This window comes from Lepidochelys kempii, chromosome 1, assembly GCF_965140265.1.
Source record: "Lepidochelys kempii isolate rLepKem1 chromosome 1, rLepKem1.hap2, whole genome shotgun sequence".
NCBI lineage: Eukaryota > Metazoa > Chordata > Testudines > Cheloniidae > Lepidochelys > Lepidochelys kempii.
In genome coordinates, this window is record NC_133256.1 from 263,417,272 (window position 1) to 263,440,291 (window position 23,020).

Consider the following 23,020-nt stretch of genomic DNA (forward strand, 5'->3'; position numbering starts at 1 on the left):
AGCTGACCCTTGCCCAGAAAAAGTTTAGGTTTTGATGATTCAACATTTCCCAGTGATAAGAAGTTTCATTCAGAAATTTCAAACTAGTTGTATACCTGACCCACAGCACTTCTTACTATTCCATTCCTCAGAAACCCACCACCTGGCAACACATCATTCCATTATAGTCTTTGGTTCCCACACAGTTCTGCCTTTGTACCTTAATCCAAACTAGCAGCACTTCTTGCTTTTCCAATTCTGCACTCCCTGGCAGCTGTGCCAATGTACGTCAATCCCACCCCTGTAGTACCAAGTGCAATTCCAGCCCTAGACCTCCACATAGAAGCCCTCAGTCTAACTGTAAAACAGAAATATCTAAGTCAAACATAGGGCACTCCGAATATAAGTTGAGGAACATTATTTACTGAATAATCTGACTAGTTAGATACAGCAAGGTTATTTAAATTCAGCCAAAAGAGAGACTTGAACCTGCTCTTTTAGAGATATTTAGGCTTATTACTTAAATTAAAAAAAAATCACACAAATTCAGAGAATTCACTTTCTGCTTTATTTAGTAAAATGTAATGCTATAGGTCATGTAACCTCAGGCGACAAATCAGCTTCTAGACCCAGAGAGATGTGTAAGGGAACCCCAACATGGTACCAGTGCCAGATGAGGGGGAGAGAACCATGTATTAAGGGGGCAGAGACAGAGTTATCAGGGAAACAGAGCTGCCAATCTCTGCATAAACTTTCTGCAAGGCGTGTTTTTGACACGGCAGTTTCATCATATTGCCTCTTGCTCTCATATATGGCAAGAGGCAGTGGGAACCCAGAAGGACCAATGCAGTACAGTGCCATGGTTCCTGGAGCATTAAGATGAGCGAGGGTGGAATTGGCAATTGAGAAGGAGAGAGAGATACCTAGAGAGGAGAAAGAGCATATATGTATATGGAATGGAGAAGGGTTGATCACAGTTGACTTGGCCTCATATTCCTATTGTCTCAGGGTCTCCAGAGATGTTGGGCACAGTGAACTCTTCTTATACTGAGTGCAGGTGGCACTGGGCAGAGCCACAGTCTTTTATCTGGTGATTGAGATGGGAGTCAGAGCTCTGTCTTCTCCTCTGGGCTGGGATCTTCTTTCTAAAATACAGTAGGGGCAGGAAAGCTGGGTTGATACCATCATGGTTTTCCGCACAGAGATTAAGGGGGGAAAATATTTAAATTCCTGCTTCAACAGCCTATGTTGCCTAATTTCCCCATTCCATTTCAGTAGCCCCTGAGTTACTTTCATGGGGCAGCACAGGCCATGGGACCTCTGGCACACAAGGGCTCTTAGTACAGCAAGCTAAGCCATTATAAAAGCAATAGAAGCTCAGCACTGAATGAAAATGGAGGTTAAGTTTCCCCTCCCTCTGCAAATGGGTGGTGATTAATCTCAGGTAGATTTGGCCCAACTTTGAGTCCTTTGATCTGAAAGGTTCTTGGTGAATTTTCATTCTAAAGCCACGTTCTGTCTCCCTGACCCCCATTATAGCTATATTCAGGGTCCAAACGCATTCACCCCTGCTCCTAATCCCTGCATCCTGATGCAGCCCTACTCTTCATCTCCCCAGGCACTGCTCTCAGGAAGGGAAATGGCTTCCTTAAATGAGACTCTCACACCAGTCCTGAAGTCAAGGAATATGACACCTTATTGCTCTAGGCTAAAAAGTAAAAGTTGGGGCAGACAGAGGCTCTCCAAACCCAGTCAGCTGTACTATCGCTGAGATCTGATGCCCAAGCGTGGTGGAAGAAATGACACAGGCGAGGTTGCAGAGAGCTAAGAGCATCCTGCTCAGAAGCGTGTGAGCAGCAATGCTCTCCCACATACTGTACACTCACCCTTTGCTTTCTCTCTAAGAAGCCATTGCAGAAGTCCTGCACACGCTCCACTGTGACCTCACCCAGGGGCAGCACATCCTGCTCCTCATCTGGCATGTGGAATATAGCCAGAGCTGGCAGCTGGGACTTCTTCAAGTTGAAGAATGATATCACACGTTCATTGCCCTTCACCTTGCTGTCCACCAGGATGAAAAGAATCTGCATTGGAGAGAGAGCAAACTAGAGACCCTGAGGGACAGCAGACACACATGATCACACAAAGATTTAGTAGGATACCATTGTAATTAACTGTAGATACTAGACCTCTACAGCCACACTCCTGCCCCTGCGGGGCTTGAGAGTGCTACTACAACCCTGCCTGTGTCTCAGAGAATGCAGCTTTTCCTCCAGTTGCCACAGAAACAACAACTATCTTGCCTCTTTATCCAGCCCTGCATGAAGCCGACTGATAGCAGCACTACAACTTCAAGACAAACGCGGAGGTAGCATACAATCTGTTCTCTACACCAGATTTACAGCACCTAGACCCTTCGCAATGTCCGTTATGATGCATGTAATAAACCCTCTTTGTCCTTGGTGTTTTCATGTTTGTTTTCTACAAATGTTTGAGCATTCAAGCTTTCCTAGCCCGGCTGCTCTTGAAAAGTGCGTTTTTAGCTCAAATCGTCACTCAAAAGCTAATTTCAAATTGTGGGCCAAACCCTCAGCTGGTATAAATTAACACAGCTCCATTTAAATCAATACCAGTTTATACCAGCTGTATAGTCAATTATAAAACTCAAAATTAATGCTCTGCTGTTAGTTACAGTATATAACTCCAGGTTTCAGAGTAGCAGCCGTGTTAGTCTGTATCTGCAAAAAGAAAAGGAGGACTTGTGGCACCTTAGCGACTAAACAATTTATTTGAGCATAAGCTTTCATCTGATGAAGTGAGCTGTAGCTCATGAAAGCTTATGCTCAAATAAATTGGTTAGTCTCTAAGGTGCCACAAGGCCTCCTTTTCTTTTTGAGTATATAACTCATGTATTGTTATGCTTCCATTCCCTGAATACCTCTCAACCTTCAAACCTGCCGAGGTGTGACACAAGCCATCACTATTTAAATGGCCAAAATATGTAATGGCTGAGTTTTGTTGAGTGCTGCAGCATAGGTGACACATCGTATTTATTATTAATTATTATTATTATTATCATCATAAAATGTGTTTTAAAGATTGTTTTGTCACTGTGTGAATCAAAGGAAGTAGTTTTGCAATTGCGTACAATGTGTTTCCACACACCAGACATGCCAAACCCACAAAAATAATGCAGAAATTGGGCTTCTTTTTGGCTTAATTGGCTTGCGAGTTGCTTGTTGGCTAGTTTTTGGCTTGTAGCTTGTTGCTTCTTTTTTTTTGATCAGCTCCCGGCAAGCAGGGGCAAAGGGAGGAGAGAGTCAGGGGTGCACAGCGGGCCCACCACAGTCCCAGACTGCACGCCAGGGAGATCTAGTCACATAGAGTGTTGGGGCTCTTAGGGATTGGCTTGTTTTGGCCTTGTTTTTAAATGGGATTAGCTTGATTTTTGGTTTATTGTGAAAGTTGGAGTGCTTATTTACTGCATGAAAGTTGACAACTGTCATCCTCTTGTGCAATAACTACAGAAATATGTGTTCAAATGAGACCAACTTATATTGCATGGAAAGAACTTGTCTTTTACACTTAACTCCTAACACCTCTATCTTCGTGGACTGGCAAAGCTGAGTTTTCACTATTCTAACCATAGTGAAACCGCTTTCAGGGTCAACATTTGAATGGAGGAGGCAAAGTAAAATAATGAGATGTCTTCTGAAATGAGGCAGTCTTTCAGATGCACATAGCTACTTCAGCAATTCCCTCCAGTATTTTGACATACAGGAATGTGGTCCACTCACTGGTCCAGTGAATTTGTCAATAACCTCAAACTGATATGCTGTTAAATCATCCAATAATTGGTCACAGTATTTTCAGAAATTACAAACACCTGGGCATCAAACCAAATCTGGTACCAAGGCCCCTAGATCTGAAACTGCCCTTGCATTTTTCAACAAGTGATCCTCAGGGAAAAAAATTCTTCAGCATCTGCACAAGGCAGCCATTTAAAACATCAGTCTGTGTCCAAAAAAATCCATCTCCTCACTCTCTTTCAAGTGCTTCTTCACATGATGTCCAACTTTGATATCACGGCTGGGAAAATATGTTGTTAGGGTCATCCAAAACTGAAAGATCATTCTCCTATAGAGCATTATGCTGTCGAGTAGCAGCATGTTTCAGTTTTCCAGCATACTGCTGAAGCAGTCTCTGGATATCCCCATGCAGTGTCACCAGCTGGGTTGGGTATCTATACTTGGAGGTCTGGTATTAAATGCAGAAGTGGATCCAGTGTATAGTTGAGGAAGATGAAGATTAGTTGGATATAGTCCTGTAAGGATAGAAATCAGCTCCACTTTTTCTGGTCTTTTCTCTAAGGAAAGAAAATAGGAAAAGAGGGCAGACCTCTTATGCAGTGTGTGACTGATTACTTTGTGGAATTTCAGCTCCCTGATGGGAACATGTTTTATGATTATGAGTGGGATTTCATTGGCAAAGAGGGCAAATTCTTTCAGCTTGTGTTGGCTCTGGTAATTTGGAGCAAAATGACAAGACCAAAATCAGCCATCAGCTCTTCAACAAACAGTGAAAAAGCTTAGCTGCAGCTATCTGCCAAGTGAGGTATCTGCAGCCTGTATTTACAATTTTTTGATTTGCTTCTTTTAGCCATGAATAACACAGAGTTGTGTTTCCTAGTCATAGAGCCATAGAGTCTGATGAGAAAAATAAAAGGGTTGTAGATGGGCATGCTAAACTTCTGAAGTGTTCCCATTAGATAGTCAGATGTGCCAGTTCATGTTCCTGATGTACAGTGTACCATGTCTAGAAATTAAAGGACATTGCAGCCTTTGTTTTCATACAAGAATCCCACAAGGATAACCAGCAGGGTCTCATGTCCCAGGTCTGTATTCCGATCCACGCACACACCAAAAGAGACATTGTGACCAACAGCCACCACATCATTTTGGTACCAAACTCCAAGCTTATCCCTTGCAGTGGGGATATCTTTTGTTGCTCCATGTGTCATCTTCTTGAGAACATCTGCATCCATGCAGTATTTCTTTATGAACTTCACCAGTCGTTCTCCAGCAGTAAATGGCACATTGTATTCACCTAACATGGAAACAAAACCATTGTGCCTCCAAGACATTTATGTTCACTTCAAGTGATGAAAAATCTGACACTGTCACCCGCTTGGCATTTTGGCAGTGCTTCTCCGAATTGACATGGGGTTGACACCTAATGATCATCAAAGCTCATACAGAAGGTATGTTTCGATCCCTGTCTGCTCTCTGTCACCATTCAAAAGTGCTTTTCCGGGTTTGTGGATAAGTAACACACCTCCTCTCTTTTCTCTAGTGACTTATCACTGGTTGAACATCTGGCTTCCTCTTCTAGCATTTTACAATCTTCAGGTTCCACTCTAAAGCAAAAAGAAATATGTATTGGAACAATAGCCCAGCAGCTGCATCATGTATCCGCCTAAAGCAATTCAAGGTACGGACTCAGACTGTCTCCATTGGGTGGGGGGCACTTCAGGCCCTCTCCACTGTGGGATCCCAGCCAACCCCCCCAAATGGGTTCCCCAGCTGAGGCTTGAATTTCCTCTCAGTTGAAGAAAGGACCTCACATTGGAGATGACAGGAATGTTTCTCACACACTGGCAGTGATGGCTGAGTGACTTCTTCTCTTCCAGTCAGTGGTGTCCTCTTCAGCCTCTGGTAGGTCCAGTCAGCACCAGGGTCGTCTTCTCTTCCTTCTCCAGTCATTCTGGTTGTTGGCAGGATCTTCTTCCTGGACTGTCTGGGCATCAGCAATGGAATGCAGGCTCTCATTTCTTCCTTAGCTGGCAGGCTCAGTCGGCAGTGGTGGATGACAACAGGTGTTGATGCAGTGCTATAGGGGACTGAAATCTGATACCTTTTACAGCGATGGTTCTCTGACTGAATTACTAATGTGACTAACCACCACAGTGCAAAGTATGAATATTTACAACAAATCCTTTGCCACCAATCACAGAACAAGATTTATTCACTGATCATCAATGTTCCCTCTAATTTTTAACAGGCTGTGTGCGCAAAAAATTTCTTCTGTGCCACCGCCAAAGCAAAAAAAAAAAAAAAAGCCGTCGCCGAAGCCGGAGTGCGTGCAGTGTTTCGCCATGTGCGCAGGGTTTAAGATCTGTGTGCGCGCGCTCACACACACAGGACTTTTGAGAATCTGGGCTTTAGCCTTTTTGTGCCTCATCTCCCCATCTGTAAAATGGGGATAACAGCACTGTTGTACCTCACGTGATCTCATGTTTGTACATTACAAACATTTGTACGCTGTCATCATGAATGTGTATTCCTCCCTCCGCTTTTGTTGTCTCTGAGCTGACTTACACATAGTTAGCCCTTTTAATCTTTCCTCAATGATAATTTCCTCTGGATCCCTAATTTTTGTTAGTTGTCTCTGAATTCCCTTCAGTGTCTCTCTCCTTCTGGTAATGTGGTGCCCAGAAATAAACATCAAATTCCAAGTGTAGTGGCACCAGTCATATAAGGCCCAGTTCTGCCACCCTTGCAGTCAGAAGAACCTTACTCCACAAAGAGTCCCATTGGCTTCAATTGGCAGAGAGACTATGGCTTCCCTGCTTCATTATATGATGTCTTTGAATGTGCAGCCAAGGTTTCTACTGTCCATTTTGGAAAATCATGTCCAATTTGCTGTCAGCTAGCACCTCTACTTCTCCTTCATCGTTATTGCTTTCCAGAATTCTCCCTCCCATTGTCCACAAATGCTATGGATTCCTTTTCTCCAGATGTGCTACGATCAAATCCTTTATTATTTTCTGCCCATGTTTCCTGCCCATCTGTCCTGACTAGTGTTTGCAACTTCTTCCAATTTAGTATCCTTCAGGAACCTCATTATATGCTGTTTATTTCTGCTTTTTGATCATGAATGAAGATGCTAATCTGGCCAGAGTTAACACAGTACACTAGAAATCTCCACTCCCACCAGAGGAGTTGTATATCTTCACACTTCCAAATATTCCATTACCTGTTCTCTATCAAAAGTTATTTTTACTGGGTCTTCTTTCCATATTCATTGTTCAAACTTCTTGCTATATGATTTTCATTTAAGACAGATTTTCAAAAGAAAGTGCTGTATCTCAGCAATTTCTGAGTCATGATTAACTTCATTCCTCTCTTCAGGAAGTTTGCTCAATTCAGTAAAGCTCTTAAATGCAGGCTGAACTTTAAGCATGTATTTAAGTCACACCAAAGTCAATAGAATTTAAGCAGGTGATTAAAGGTAAACATGTGCTTAAGTGCTTTGCTGAATAGGGATGCTTGGTTGAATTAGGGCCTAATGGGCCTACTTTCTCCCTAGTACTTTTCCCTAATACATTTGTAGAAGCCCCTCCTTCTTGCTCTTAACCCTTCTGACTAGTATTAACTCCTTTTGATTTTTTGCTGCCCTTTTCCCCCCAGTACTCTTACATGACTGTGTATTCCTTTTTTATTTGCTCCCTCTTTTTCCATTTCCAGCCAAACTAATCTAACCCCAGGCTTTCGAGCAGTCCTTTATGAAGCCACATTGGCTACTCCTTATCTATCATACTCTGACATTGCACAGGCATAAATGGCTACACGAGGTGCAAGGTAACGGAGATCATCTGTCCTGCCTCCCAAGCTTTCTCTTTCATCTCTCTTCTTTAATACCATTGACATCAGCAGCAGCCTTCCCATTATCAAGGCTCACAGCCTTGGAGTTATCTTTATTTCCCATCAGCAGTCCAGCTATCATGGTGATGGGACATGCTAGAAAGTGGTAGATAAATGAGATCAGATAGACTGGACTCTCCTCAGAGCTAGGCTCTCATCAAAACCTGCCATGACTTCTTGTACACCCAGGTAAAATTCCTCCCTTCCTCTTTCCCAAACTGATAAGACAATCACCTGTGCCCTAGTTAGTGCACTCATGGATTACCGCAACCTCCTTCTGTCTGACTTCCCATTTCTTCCTGCTTTAATCCATTCAAAATGCTGCCAGCAGAACAAGGTTTTTCAGCCATTTTTATCAAATCTCTCCACCTTCTTGATACCCTTTCTTGGGTTTATGTTTACTTCCACATCAAAGTTATGCTTTTCCTCTTCTCCTTCAGCCCCTGCCTATACCATTACCACCACCCCTTCTTCCTCCCTCTCTTCCTCCTGAGCTTCATTTAAAATCACTTTAATTCTTTGCTCATTCCCATTTTCTGCCATTTTTTGTCCTACCCCATACGTCTGGAACAGCTTCCCAGCTAACATATCCAAAGCTCCCGCACTCTTGAGGCTTTCAGCTAGAACAGCCAGTCACTGCTCTGCTTAAATTGGGTTGGTCTGTGTTCTGCTGAGGTCTGTTTTGTTTTTCTTGGATTGTTCTATTTATTTTGCTTTGTTCCAGATTGTGTTCTTAGGGGTCCATTGTGAGTTCAGATACCCTTCCAAGTCACAGTTCCTTCCCTACTCCCTGCTTGCTATTCAGGGCTTGTAATTTACTGCTGGCCTGTAGCAATAGTAAATAACTTACCCGCCCCCACCCCCATGCTGGCTCAGCTTCTCGGGCAAACAGGTAAGGGGTGGAACCAAGGCTCCACTCATGCTCCCATCCAGTCCACCACCACTCCTTGTTCATCTGCTCTGGGAAGAGAGTAGGCAGGCAAGTAGCCCTGCTTACTCCTTTGTGCCCAGACCTAAAGCCCAGGTAGCCCCCGTAGGGATGTAAGCAGTGGTTCTTACTCCCTCTCAGGCCTTTGTGTGGGCGTGTCAGCCAAGTCACCATCTAGCCCTATGGGGCAGGGAACTTGGTATTGGTCTGGTACAGTCCTAGTGTTATGCAGAATTATGTACATCTCTGGCGCTACATACATAAAATAAAATAACAATAACAACAATAAATAATGGGTCAGCTCCTGAAATCTTCCCTCTCTTTTCACTCAGGTAAACTCCCATTGAGTTCTGCCTGAGTCAAAACTAACTAAAAACTGAGTGAGGAGTCAGGACTTGGCTGGCTAATAATTTATAAACTATCTGGATCTCAGAACACCATTTGGAAAAGTGCCTTGTGAAGTCTTGCTTGGAAAGTGAATTCATATTAGCTTGGAGCTGGACATGTCACAGGAATGGAAAACTGGCTGTGGAACCCTATTCAAAGGCGTATGATGGTAAAGAGCAGTGCACTGAATTAGACGAGATGTCTAGGGGTGTGTAGCAGGGATCAGTGTTAGGGCCATGCAGTTTGGAGCTGCGTATAAAGAGACATCATATAATTGAGGAAAGAGGGAACAGTCTCTCGTTACAGGACACTGGTGAGACCACACCTACTGCACAGTAGCATTCAGTGAGTGTCTCACTGCTAAACAAATGTAGACATACAAGAGGGGATTCAATGGAAAACGAGTGGGGGGCAGGAGGTTGTTTGAGATCTATGTAAAGTAACTGCAAGGGATGCCTTTATGACTGGAGCTTAACCCTTAAAACACTAAGAAAAGGAGTACTTGTGGCACCTTAGAGACTAACTGATTTATTTGAGCATAAGCTTTCGTGAACTACAGCTCACTTCATCGGATGCACCCCATGTCCCAGATGACTGGAAAAAGGCTAATGTAGTGCCAATCTTTAAAAAAGGGAAGAAGGAGGATCCTGGGAACTACAGGCCAGTCAGCCTCACCTCAGTCCCTGGAAAAATCATGGAGCAGGTCCTCAAAGAATCAATCCTGAAGCACTTGCATGAGAGGAAAGTGATCAGGAACAGCCAGCATGGATTCACCAAGGGAAGGTCATGCCTGACTAATCTAATCGCCTTCTATGATGAGATTACTGGTTCTGTGGATGAAGGGAAACAGTGGATGTATTGTTTCTTGACTTTAGCAAAGCTTTTGACACGGTCTCCCACAGTATTCTTGTCAGCAAGTTAAAGAAGTATGGGCTGGATGAATGCACTACAAGGTGGGTAGAAAGTTGGCTAGATTGTCGGGCTCAACGGGTAGTGATCAATGGCTCCATGTCTAGTTGGCAGTCGGTGTCAAGTGGAGTGCCCCTGAGGTCGGTCCTGGGGCTGGTTTTGTTCAATATCTTCATAAAAGATCTGGAGGATGGTGTGGATTGCACTCTCAGCAAATTTGCAGATGATACTAAACTAGGAGGAGTGGTAGATACACTGGAGGGCAGGGATAGGATACAGAGGGACCTAGACAAATTGGAGGATTGGGCCAAAAGAAATCTGATGAGGTTCAATAAGGATAAGTGCAGGGTCCTGCACTTAGGACGGAAGAACCCAATGCACCGCTACAGACTAGGGACCGAATGGCTAGGCAGCAGTTCTGCGGAAAAGGACCTAGGGGTGACAGTGGATGAGAAGCTGGATATGAGTCAACAGTGTGCCCTTGTTGCCAAGAAGACCAATGGCATTTTGGGATGTATAAGTAGGGGCATAGCTAGCAGATCGAGGGACGTGATCGTCCCCCTCTATTCGACATTGGTGAGGCCTCATCTGGAGTACTGTGTCCAGTTTTGGGCCCCACACTACAAGAAGGATGTGGATAAATTGGAGAGAGTCCAGCGATGGGCAACAAAAATGATTAGGGGTCTGGAACACATGACTTATGAGGAGAGGCTGAGGGAACTGGGATTGTTTAGTCTGCAGAAGAGAAGAATGAGGGGGGATATGATAGCTGCTTTCAACTACCTGAGAGGTGGTTCCAGAGAGGATGGTTCTAGACTATTCTCAGTGGTAGAAGAGGACAGGACAAGGAGTAATGGTCTCAAGTTGCAGTAGGGGAGGTTTAGGTTGGATATTAGGAAAAACTTTTTCACTAGGAGGGTGGTGAAACACTGGAATGAGTTACCTAGGGAGGTGGTAGAATCTCCTTCCTTAGAAGTTTTTAAGGTCAGGCTTGACAAAGCCCTGGCTGGGATGATTTAATTGGGGATTGGTCCTGCCATGAGCAGGGGGTTGGACTAGATGACCTCCTGAGGTCCCTTCCAACCCTGAGATTCTATGATTCTATGATTGATTCTATGAAATTGGTTAGTCTCTAAGGTGCCACAAGTACTCCTTTTCTTTTTGCGAATACAGACTAACACGGCTCTTACTCTGAAACCATAAAACACTGAGGATTAGTATATTTGCTCTTCAACCCACTCTCTCGCCCACTAATAGGTGCTTCAGCCCTCTGCCAGCAGCTGACCCATCCCTGGGCTCTAACGCAACAGCCCCAATTCTTTCCAGCTTCCATTCCCTCCCACAAAAACCCCTTCCAAAAGGGCTTCAGCTCAACCCCCTGCCCCACTGTTGGTTTCTTCCCCCAACTTGTCTGCCATGCCCAGGACTTCCTATTGCTGCCAGGTCTGCCTCCTAACTAGTTCCATCCCCATGCGCTCCTGTCCAGCCCAACTGCAAGCTGAGAACCAAGCCTGGGAAGGTGGGCTGTTTGGGGAGTGCTTGTTTGTAGTCAGGGAGAGCAGGTGGCAGCGGGGAGGCAGGGGAAATCTGTCTGTGGAATCCCCACTGTGGGAAATCTGTTCACATGCCCAGGGGACCCACCTGCAAATCCCTTCAAACAGCAAATTCACAGGTCTTTTTCCTGGGAACTAATGAGAGCTAAAAAATCGTTGTGGCATTCATGCTATCTGGCCATTTCAATAGCACTTTTCAGTATCCAAAAGGGAGCTCCAGCTGTATAGCCAGAGATCACTTGGCACACCAGTGGAATGTAACCATTGCTGGGGTGAAAGGCAGCAGCTGTTTGTCATCTCACAACAAAATACATCAGCTATTTAGGACAAGAAGCAAAGAAGAGCACAATATCCAGCTGAAACCACAGGGCAGATTTTAGAGATGCAGCGTGTATTGGGCACCTTCCCTGTTAGATCATGAACCAAAGAGGGTTGAGCAGATTGGCTCCTTTTGTCTTGGACTATCACCTATCTCCACTTGCTTCTCCTCTTCCCCACTCACCTGGCCTCTGTTCTCCCTGGGCATGTGGGATGACTTCCTCCCTCCCCCTGGGGGAAGTCACTCTTCTTCCCTCTCAAATAATCCTCTCTTATGGCCTCTCCTCCCCTCCTTTTGGCCTCACCTTTCCTCGGAAGAGTTCCGCTGCCTCCCGGTACCTGCGCACTCGCTCCGTATGGTCCTGGGAGGTTTTGTCTGTGAAGAGGAGGAGGTGGGTCTGGACTGTACTGTTGAACAAACCTATTGCCGTCTGCCAAAGACAAACGTGACACCAACAGACAGACACAGCGATTAGGAATAGTAAATCTGCTGCATTATTGGAGTCCTAAATCCCAATGGCACAGATGAATTCGCTCTCTACGAATCACAGCCCAGGCCATGTTCTCAGATTGAAGTCAAACTCTGGAGGAACTGAAGTTGTGTCCCTGAAGGCTCCTAAAGTCATGGTTTGGGGGACACCTGAGCCAAGGGTCTGGAGGCCCTGGGGCTAAGGCTTGGAGGAAAGACAGACTGTTCAGGGAGAGGGCAGGAAGACAGAGTCTGGGGACAGCAAGCTGAAGCCCAGAGGGGCAAGAATCTGGAATTGGGAGCTCTTGAGGTGCCTGGATAACAGGGACCACAGGGAACTAGGGGTTGCAAGGGACTCGGGACTGGGATCTGGAGGGGATGGGAGTAAGCAACTTGGGGAGTTCATGGAGTTAACCAGGAAGCTTCTCCAGCACCTTGTTTTCTTTCTTTAACATTAGCTGTGAGTGGTGGGGATGCGTCTTAAAATAGAAACTGTTGACTAAGCAACGTGTGAGCTGGGTAGGTGGGAGCACAGAGGGTTAAGTCTCCATCTGCAGCTCTTCAGGAAGAAATGGGTTGGACACCCCCCACCCCCCAGGGAAGGGGGAAAGCAGGCAGCACACACTGGCCCTCTGTGAAGACACTCTGGGTTGGTACCGCCAATGGTGTTTTTTGCACAGTCTCCAGTTGGTGGGCAAATTGTCATCTGACTTTTCCCCCCACCCACTTCCTGAAGTGCCGCAGCCGCTCCCTCAAACCAAACAGAAGTCTGGCCAGGCTGCCTCTGACCCTGTGCCTCTCCATGTGCCAGTCCAGACCACAGAGGCAGCCTGTGTAAATGCCTGCCAGCATTTCTATGAAGGAGAGGAAAGAGTGAGCCGACTAATAGGGATGGGGTCAGGGAGTGCATTTCTGTAACAGCCTTCCATCAGGGAGCACCAGGTCTCAGGTAGTGTGGGAGGGCCTAAGTACCAGAGTTTCACCTTAGCCTAATTGCTAGTGGACTTTCATCCACCCCCATAACACCTCTGCATAATGTTGCCTGAGGGTGGGAGAGGTCAGGACTGGAATAGCAGGGGGCTGCAAGTCAAGCGTGAGGAGAGCTGGAAGACCCTGTGGGAATGGACAGGCCTGGAGAAGCAGGCGGTGAGGTGAGTTGAGTCAGGATTGAGGTGTATTGGAAGTGCTGCTTGAGAGGGCACAGGCCTGGGAAAGCAGGAGGTGTTGCAGCAAGCCAGGGTTCACGGGTCCGGGGGAAGCTGTGAGGGCCCAAAGAATGGAAGGTAGGGAGTTCTGCAGGACTTGCTTTGACCCATGTGGCCTTATATTGTTTGGGGCCTATAATATACTTAAAAGAAACTAGTTTATTTATACATTTGTGAGCCTAGAATAAATATTAAACTAAAGAAAGGCAGGTATATTAGCAGAGCAGGTTGTGCTCCGGGACTGGACCAGCAGGAGGCCCGCCAGGTAAGAACTGTAGAGCTGTGCTGTGGCCTAACGAATGAAACAACATGGGCGCTCCAAGTCAGACTTGAGATGGGTGGGCTAAGTAGTTTGAGAGGGGGGAGGCAGGAAGAGGGGCTGGGGATTGAATTGAAGGAATAATGCTGCAGGTCAGGACTGAATGGCTTTTGCAGAGCTGTGAGATGAAGGGCAGGACTCGAATAATAGATAATTAGCTGGTAGAACTCACCACCACAGGATACCTTTGAGGCCAAGAGTTTAGTAGGATTCAAAAAGGGGCTCGACATTTATATGGATAATGAGACTATCCACAGCTACATTAGACTGTATGTGGATGTTTGACGAGGGATAGAAGTCTTCATGCTTCAGGGCTTAAGCCAACCACTAATAGATCAGAGTTAGGAAGAAATTTCCCCTGTGGGAAATCCTCTGCAGGATTTCCTGAGCCTTCTCTGAAGCAGCTGCTACTGTCCACTTCTGGAAACAGCATACTGGTTTAGATGGACCACAGGTCTGATTCAATATGGTGATCCCTTTGCTCCTGTGAATACAAGGGGGCATTGCCCATCAGGAAAGAGAGGCAGTGGTAGAGGTGTCTGCACAGACACCTGCATGGCTCCTGCACTGTGCTCTTTGCCCACCAACAGTCGCTGCAAGTCAGGATCCTATCATCCCCCCAGAATGAAAAACCAGCCAACTAGACAGAGCTTAAGAGAAGGTGGGTGCGTGGGAGGGGGTTTTGGGGATCCTTAGTTACCACAGGGTTGTACTCTGTCACCAGTCGCAGCTCATTGATCCGAATGAAACGGCTCATCTTGGTGGCATCCATTTTTTTGCCATCGGTGAGTTCCAAATCTTGACGTTTGTCGTCCACCTACAACAATGCAAGGAAACCTTAAATCACTGCTGTTCTCCATTCAGTACCCCTTCCCTGCCCTCTGTCCAGTGGCACGGGCAGACATACACAAATGCTCCTGTGCACATAGACACCTGTGGATGCCTTCATACACACACCTTTCACCACTGGAAACTCTCTTGGGGACCACTGGGCCTATAAATCTGCCATCTTGCTCTTTTGCCCAGTCTCTTCCTCAAGCTTCCCATGACAGGACAAACTCATGGAATAGGAGGAAACACTAAGGGTGCCAGACATCCCTGTATCGTCAACTCAAACTCCACTGGAGCCAGGGGGGATTAGCTGACAATCTCTCCTGGGCCTTCTGGGGAGACAGCATTAAACAAACCCAACTCCCTCCATCGCTCTCGCCCTCTCCTTTAAAAAAGTTCTGCTTATTTCATTCTTTCTAAAAGTAATAAACATTGGCACAGGCCTGTGTGGATTTCCTGGAAACATTGTGCAAGCAGGAAATCTCTCCAATAAAGAGAGGAATTTTTCCAGTACAGCCAAGAGAAAATCAGGCCTCGCAAAGATCATCTTTAGGGAACAATCCCATCCCATCTCCCCCCTCCAACCCTTCATCACTATCTGGAGGCTGTTTTATTGAAAGTCTCTTCCGCTCTCTTCCCCATAAACAGGGAGAAAGGGAAAACATCAAACAACAGCTAACCCCCGAAGTATAACAGCTACACATGCAGTTACATTTCAGGAGACGGCTAAATCAAGGGATTGGGCTGTGGAGCTACAGAACAGTAGAGTACAGCTGAGCCCTTTGGAATTTAATTGCCTTTTCCAAACATGCTGTGCTAGGCTCATGGAACTTGTGTCCACATAGATGTCCCATATTTTATTCGCTATGTCTGCTCACCCTCTACATGTACGTTAGCTGTGCCAGAGGTGTGCAGGCATGCAACCCTTTTTTCCATCCCATGGTCACTGTCACTGTGTCTTTGATCCAATATGTTCCTATGCTCCTTTAAGCCACTGAACTAGTTGCTCCTGAAATCACAGGGGATGATTCTTCTCTCACTTACACTGATGTAAATCAGGGGTAATGCCACTGAAATCAGTGGAGTCCCACTAGTGCAATCCAAAACCAGCACAAGTAAAATCAAACAGGCCCTTGGGGCTGATCCAAAGTCTATCAACACCAAAGGCAAAGGCTCCCATTTACTTCAGTGGGCTTTGGACTGCAACCTATTGATTCCCATTCCTGAGAAATTATATTCAGATATACTCTTGGATTATGCAAAGGATGCATCTCTAAAAAAAAGTGTTGCATTTAACAGTTTAGCTCAGATCCAAATGGCTCTGTCACACCCTACCCTCATAACATATAATTACCTCAATTAATTATGTCCTTTTTCCGTTGATCAAGCCAGATCCTCAGCTGGCAAAGATCAGCATACCTCTACTGACTTCAACAAAGCAACACCAATTTATATCAGCTGAGGATCTGGCCCAGGAGTATAATCATTGTGGTTTAAGTTTGGTACCCTTTATGGTGTTTCCATGCTATGCAAAAATAAAGGAACATTGTTTTATGTCTTTGATTAATTGCTGTCCTTTTGATTTGTCTGCCTGTCTTCCCAGTGCTTCCTCTGATGAATATTTTATTCCAAGTTCCTGTTCCAATTTCTTTTTTCAAAAAGATCTGATCCTACTCCTACACACTTATTCAGAAAAAAAAAATATCTAATATAAACTAACTTTTGTCAGTGGAAATTTTACAAACAAATTGCCAGTCAAAATTTATTCTGGCTTGGGGATTCGATCTGTTGTTTTTTTCCATTAAATGATGTTTCAGTTGCAAAAGTGGAAGAAGCATGCATTGGGAAGATTGTATTTAATGTGAATTGTTTCAAATGTCATGCAATTGCCTCTATCAGTTTCCTCTATCCTCCCGCCTTAATTATCCTTAATCTCTCCCACATTGCAAAAACAAAAGATCCTTAAATGTCCTTGGAAGAAAATGATTATGACTAAGAGCCCATCGTAGAGATAAGTGTTTTTGCAGTTTGTAGCACCTGCTGACAGTAAATCCGGTGTCAACTACTAGATCTCATGTGATATTCACTCATTCTCTTTTACACAGAAGGGGGAGAGATCTAGCTACATTATATGAACTAGCAAAAAGAAAAGGAGTACTTGTGGCACCTTAGAGACTAACCAATTTATTTGAGCATGAGCTTTCGTGAGCTACAGCTCACTTCATCGGATGAACTAGACTATCCATAAAGCGCCTGAGCTCAGCTCAGGAAGTGATTAGAGCAGGCAGAAAAGACAAAGGTGGCTTACACCATCTTTGCACCTGAGGCCAGCTGGGGACAGGAATAGTCCCTGGGGCATCTCTAATTTATGTTCTTCTGAAAGAGCCCTCTATGGGCCATTAAAGCAGCCCAGAACAGCCAGAGCAAACCGTACTCTGGCCACTCTCCTGCCTGTCCCAAATATGCCTTGCTCTTTCCCCCAGCCACTTTGCTGTCATGCCCCTACATCAGGGACTTCAAGGGGATGGGCACCACAGGGAACTCCCATATGCCACAGGCATTTCTGAGTGAGAAAATCTGCCAGCCCTGAGGGCCCTATACACTGGCAGAGCTGGTGTACAGGGGCAGCAGGGAACCCCAGAATCAGGGCCTTTCTAAAGATGCCTCAGATCAGGACATTCTTTACTAGTGAACATGAACAGTGTTTATACAATAACACTATCCATCTTAGATATTTATAGGATACCCAGGCAACATCTAGGCACAACACTAATAAACTTATACTTTCAAAACACTGTACAAACATTCACTAATTTATCATCACAGCATCCCTGGCCTTGTCTCCACTAGCCTTTTCTCCTAATTTTTTCCACCACTGCTAACCCCGGTGGAGCTCCACCAATGGAAGAAACAGCTGAAGCTGTAGGGAACAGAAGGCACCAGTGGCTGCCACTGTTGCATTTTTACTACCATGTCATCAACTACATTTGTTCCGACCAGGGCTAGACAATACAATAGTAAAAATGCTGGTGCCATATCCTTACTGGATCTCCTGCTATTGCTACCTCCAATGAATTAGTAATGGTGGGAAATAGTCAAGTGTAAACACACTCCATTGTGAGGTAGGTAGCTAGATAACTCTTATTATCTCCACTTTATAGCTCGGGAAACAGCAGCACAGAGATGTGTGATTTGCCCAGTACCACACAGTGAGTTAGGGAAGGAGCTGGGATTCAAACCCAAATCTCCCGGCTGTGTCTACAGTCAAACTGTTCCCGAACTAAAGTGGCTCAACACTACCCAATCACTTTTGAAAGTTTTTCCACCGCTGTTTTAATTCACCCCTTGAACAGTTAGGATCCTACTCAAAATGCAAAAGTGAATTGTTCTCCAGAAGCCCCCATCCTTCCTCCTTTGGTCTGGCCTTCTCCATGCTAGCAGAAACCTTCATCCATATCACCCTGAACATGTTCTCTGATACCCAGGCAGCGGTGAAGGGGAAACAGTTCTGTATCTCACCATTACAGAACGGTTTTCAGTGCCCCGAGCAACGTGGGCAGACGGGGCAGAGGCATGAGGCAGACATACCATGCGAAAGATGGAGATGGTATTGCTCGTGATGTTATAATGAGACAGGACCTCGGGGTTGGTGCTGAGTCCAAACGGCACCTCCTGGATTTTTCCTACAACAGTGTGGAAGTTCGAAACTTCTGGCCTCTCTAATTCCTGAAGGAGTGGGAAAGAGAGTAAAAAGGAGAAGGAAGATGGAGACATGGAGGGAAGGAGAGATGGACAAGAAGAGAGAGAAAGGGCATAGTAAAAGGAGAGAGAAAGAGAAAAAGAAGGAGGGGGAAGGAGAGGTAAAGAAAGAGAAAATAATATTAGAACCAGCTGAAGTTACTCACCCAGGTTTTCTTCTCCCTCTTGACATTGGCCAGACAGCTGCTTTGGCAGCAGCTGAGATTTGCAGGGACTAACGGTGACATCTTGTGGCCGCTCAGACTAGAGCGGGTGTAAGCACTCTGCCACTCTACCCTCCAAGTCTCAGGAGAAGAGGGGCTTCGTTTCCAAGCACAGCTCAAGTCTCCCCACCAGAACATGTGTTCCCAATCCACCTCCCCACACCCCACTCACATCCTGCCTGCTTATTTCTAGCTGTGTGCACATCATTGTGGGGAGGGCGAAAGCTTGGGGGTTAAGAAGGGACTGAGTGTCAGCAGCAGGGAATTGGGGAGGAGTCAGGGAACCTGTACTGAAGGTCAGGTAGGGGCAGGTGAGCTGATGGGGTTCAGGGAGAGGGAAGTGGGGGTCATGGAGACTATTGGGTATCAGAAGGAGGTGAAGGGACTGCGGAGGGCTTAACATGTGTTGTATCTGAATCTAAAATCTGACTGTCTGAGGAGTGGGTACTGGAAGAAAGTTGAGGGGCTGGTTCCTTTAGCGTCATCCATTTCCTCCTCCTTAGCAATCAGCATAATCATTGTCCTTCATGTTTATTCTTTGTTCACCCCCCCATACACACACCATCCCCTGCACAGCAATGTGACTGTGTGTGTATGAGTGTAAAAACAGGTCCTGCAAGCTAATCTCTTTTACCCCATACTCTTCCTCCTCATCAGCTTCTTCCTTCCCTTGTTTCCAGGACATTGAAGGGAAAGTCTCCCTCTTTCCCTACCTCAAGCTTCCCGGGCAACAACTCAAAAGATGTACGATCGGGACACCATTTGTCCCGATATTCAAGTGAGGAGGCAGGCGGGAGATGGGTGGGCAAGAGGGGTGAGGAAGCGAACGGGGAGGCGAGCGGCAGGCAGACGCACGGTGAGGAGGAGAGCGGCAGTCAGGTGAACAGGAGGACACTGGACGGACAGCGAGGAGACTAGTGGGGAGGCGAGCAGTGGGCAGCAGGCGGGTGGATGGAGAGGAGAGCGGTGGCTGCATGTGGCAGGTGGATAGCGAGGAGACTAGTGGGGAGGCGAGCAGTGGGCAGCAGGCGGGCGGATGGAGAGGAGAGCGGTGGCTGCACGTGCCAGGTGGATAGCGAGGAGACTAGAGGGGAGGCGAGCAGTGGGCAGCAGGCGGGCGGATGGAGAGGAGAGCGGTGGCTGCACGTGGCAGGTGGATAGCGAGGAGACTAAAGGGGAGGCGAGCAGTGGGCAGCAGGCGGGCAGATGGAGAGGAGAGCGGTGGCTGCACGTGGCAGGTGGATAGCGAGGAGACTAGAGGGGAGGCCGATTTGTCCTGGGCCCCGCACCGCTCTAGGGATGGCCCTGGATATAATATCGAAATGGCTAGCTGAAACAAGGCATGGAACAATCCTCCCTGAGAGTGAGTTTGGGAGGCTTCCAGTGAAAAATTGGGTTTGATTTGGGCCTGTGGCCATCGCATTTCTCACACTTCCAGGGCATGTGCAGTGATAGTACTCTTTTCCCCAGGACAGCATAATGTTCTGAGCCAAGGCAGGGTGTGTGCTGCGTCTGTGTTACACTAGTTCAGCTGCATGCTCAAAACCAGACGGAAGGTTTGTAGAGAAGAAATATGCCTTACTGTGTGCAGTGAAGCCCAGCCTCATGCAGGGTGAAATTAACCTCTGTGCAGATGGTCAACGCAAGGCCTAGGCCCCACTTAAGAACGAGTCTGAGAGCTGAGCCAGGACATAAGTGATGATCAAGCCTCCACCTGGCCCTCTGCACAGGAATCACTTTCACCCTGTGTGCCCCCCTTGTACTAGGCGTGCCGAAAGAGAAGACCCAGAGAAAATTCTGTGACACTATAATCTGAGAAGGTAGCGCTTGTGTGGTAGACACTCAAACAGCAGAAATCATCAGTTCTGTTTAAAACACCCAGCCTTAACTCTGCCCCTTACGAATCACCTTTTGTTACATGGACATGTATTATTTCTGAAATTAGAGAGTCTTTCCAATAAACCAGTCATGGGGAGTCCTTTATAGCCCCCCCCCACCTCCTCCAACCAAAGGAACATGTGGGCTAAGGGCGTAGAAGCTCCTGGGAAGCAGCCTGTTTGGAGAGTACAAAGTTTCCCTCCCTGACAAAAGCCATGAGCCAAGGAAGCAACAGCAAATCAGTGGGGCTGGCAGGAGGCACCTTTGGAACCTTAGACACCAGTGATGTCCTTTGGGCGCTACTTCCTTCAGTTCTTACTCTGGGAGTTTTGTTATCCTTCCTGCTGATTGGGTGCCTGCATAAGTCTCCTCCCTCACTGTCACAGAATCGTAGATATGTAGGGCTGCAGGGGACCTCGAGAAGTCATCAAGTCCAGCCCCCTGCACTGTGACAGGACCAAGTAAACCTAGACCATCCCTGACAGGTGTTTGTCAAACTTGTTTTTAAACACTCCAGTGATGGGGACTCCATGACCTGCCTTGGAAGCCTATTTCAGAGCTTAACTACCCTTATAGTTAGAAAGTTTTTCCTAATATCTAACCTAAATCTCCCTTGCTGCAGATTAAGCCCATTACTTCTTCTCGTACCGCCTGTGGGCATGGAGAACAATTGATCACCATCCTCTTTATAACAGCTCTTAACATTTGAAGGCTGTTATCAGGTTGCCACTCAGTCTTCTTTTCTCAAAACTATACGAGCCCAGTTTTTTCACCCTTTCCTCATAGGTCAGGTTTTCTAAACCTTTGATAATTTTTGTTGCTCTCCTCGGGACTCTTTCCTATTTTTCCACATCCTTCCGAAATTGTGGTGCCCAGTACTGGACACAGAACTCCAGCTGGGACCTCACCAGTGGAAAGTACAGCGGGACAATTACCTCCTGTGTCTTACATACAACACTCCTGTTAATACATCCCAGAATCATATTAGCCTTTTTTGCAGCTGCATCACATTGATGACTCATATTCACTTTGTGGTCCACTATAACCCCCAGCTTCTTCTCAGTGGTACTATTGCCTAGACAGTTAGTCCCCATTTTGTAGTCATGCATTTGACTTTTTCTTCTTAAGTGAAGTACATTTCACTTGTCTTTATTGAATTTCATCAGTGCAGTGAGGGTCCTGCAGAGGGTCCCTCCACTGCAGTCTTGATCCCCCTGCCTTCCATTCTCCATTAAGGTCCTTTCTGGCCTTAAATTCTGTGACCTATGCTCCCCTGCATCCTTCCCTCCATTCCACCTCAATATTTCCCTTCTTCCATTTCCTATTCCTGTGCTCCTTAACTCACCCCTCTATGCCCCCCCATTACCCCATCCCCAACTATGGAGTTCACAGAATGTTTACCCCTTCGCCCTGATCACTCTGCTTGTTTGTTATTATCCCCTCCCCTTCTGCCCACATCTGTCTTTTCTATTTAGATTGTAAGCAGTTTGAGTTGGGGACTGTCTTTACTCTGTGTTTGTACAGCACCCAGCCCAAGGGGCTCCAACCCCGGTGGAATACAAGTAATCAATAGTAATGTAACTAGGGAACTGAGAGATTATCTAAACAGACCTGGAAGAATCCAATGACGGCCACCTCAGCAGCACTGATGAAGACTGTTGTGGCTGCAATATCTCTCAAAAGCACAGGTTTCTTTGTGTCTCCAGTGACGTCTGGAGGGAGCACGAGGACGAAATGTCAGAATCATATCAGGCATGGAGAGCAGCCCAGAGCTAAGAACCCACCCGCCCACCCACACACACACACACACACACACCCCACTACCATACACGCGCGCACTTTGTGCATGCTGATCTCGGCAGATCTCTCCCCCCTCTGGATACTGACAAACCTCTGTGAGGGGACTTACATCTCACATCCCTTCATCCACTGTACACGCTGACCCCAGTGGCTCTCTCACCCACCCCATTCGTTTTCTGGCCTGACCACAGGGTCACTTTCTTACCATGGGGCGCAGGGCTCTCCTCAGCACATCCTGATGGGCAGCCCCAGGTGAGGAGGGAAAAAAAGAGACACCACAAGGCAGAGGTCGCCATTATCCTGATGTCTCCTCTCCTTGCCATGGGCTCTGCTTTGGACTCTGCCTGGAAAGGTGACACGTCAGTGGTTTCTTGGTCAGGCGTCGTTCTCCCAACAGTGTGGGAACTAAGCACCTGGCACTGGTAAAACCTTCAACTTTGGAGATAAAAGTCTGGCAGAAAGATAGGGTCCCAGTGCCTCACTGTTCTGCACAGGTTACGGGGCTGATGCCGAACAATCTGACCCTGACACCTCTGCACTGAGACCAACTGGAGAGCAGTGACCCCTGCTGCTCCCACAGAGACATTTCCATGCTATGCACTCTGGAGGGGCAAGGCTGGTGAGAGTACCCCATGCTGGCACCAGGGAGCAGCTCCAGATGCCCCTTTCCTTTCTTCTGAGCCCTGGGCACTCCTCCCCAGTCCTCTGCACCCCAACCCAATGAGACTACCCCCTGCTTGTACCAGAGAAGCTATTTCCCTTCTCTGTGCACTAAGTCC

The 23,020-nt window shown here is 46.6% G+C and overlaps 1 protein-coding gene across 3 annotated transcripts; it reads right to left on the reverse strand.

Moving 5' to 3' along the window:
- Nucleotides 1–548: 548 nt before the first annotated feature.
- Nucleotides 549–22,872, reverse strand: ERP27 (endoplasmic reticulum protein 27). Of its 3 annotated transcripts, none has more exons than XM_073330904.1 (7): nt 22,447–22,872; nt 22,053–22,153; nt 18,241–18,327; nt 14,471–14,587; nt 12,083–12,208; nt 1,866–2,063; nt 549–1,124 (listed from the first exon to the last, which is right to left on the reverse strand). In XM_073330904.1, exons 1-7 carry the CDS (start codon nt 22,562–22,564, stop codon nt 1,086–1,088), a joined length of 786 nt encoding a protein of 261 aa, XP_073187005.1. In that variant the 5' UTR covers nt 22,565–22,872; the 3' UTR covers nt 549–1,085. The 3 variants fall into 3 exon arrangements, with proteins under 3 accessions (XP_073187005.1, XP_073186996.1, XP_073187015.1); XM_073330895.1 differs by having other exon boundaries at nt 18,190–18,327; XM_073330914.1 differs by lacking the exon at nt 12,083–12,208 and having other exon boundaries at nt 18,190–18,327.
- Nucleotides 22,873–23,020: the final 148 nt, after the last annotated feature.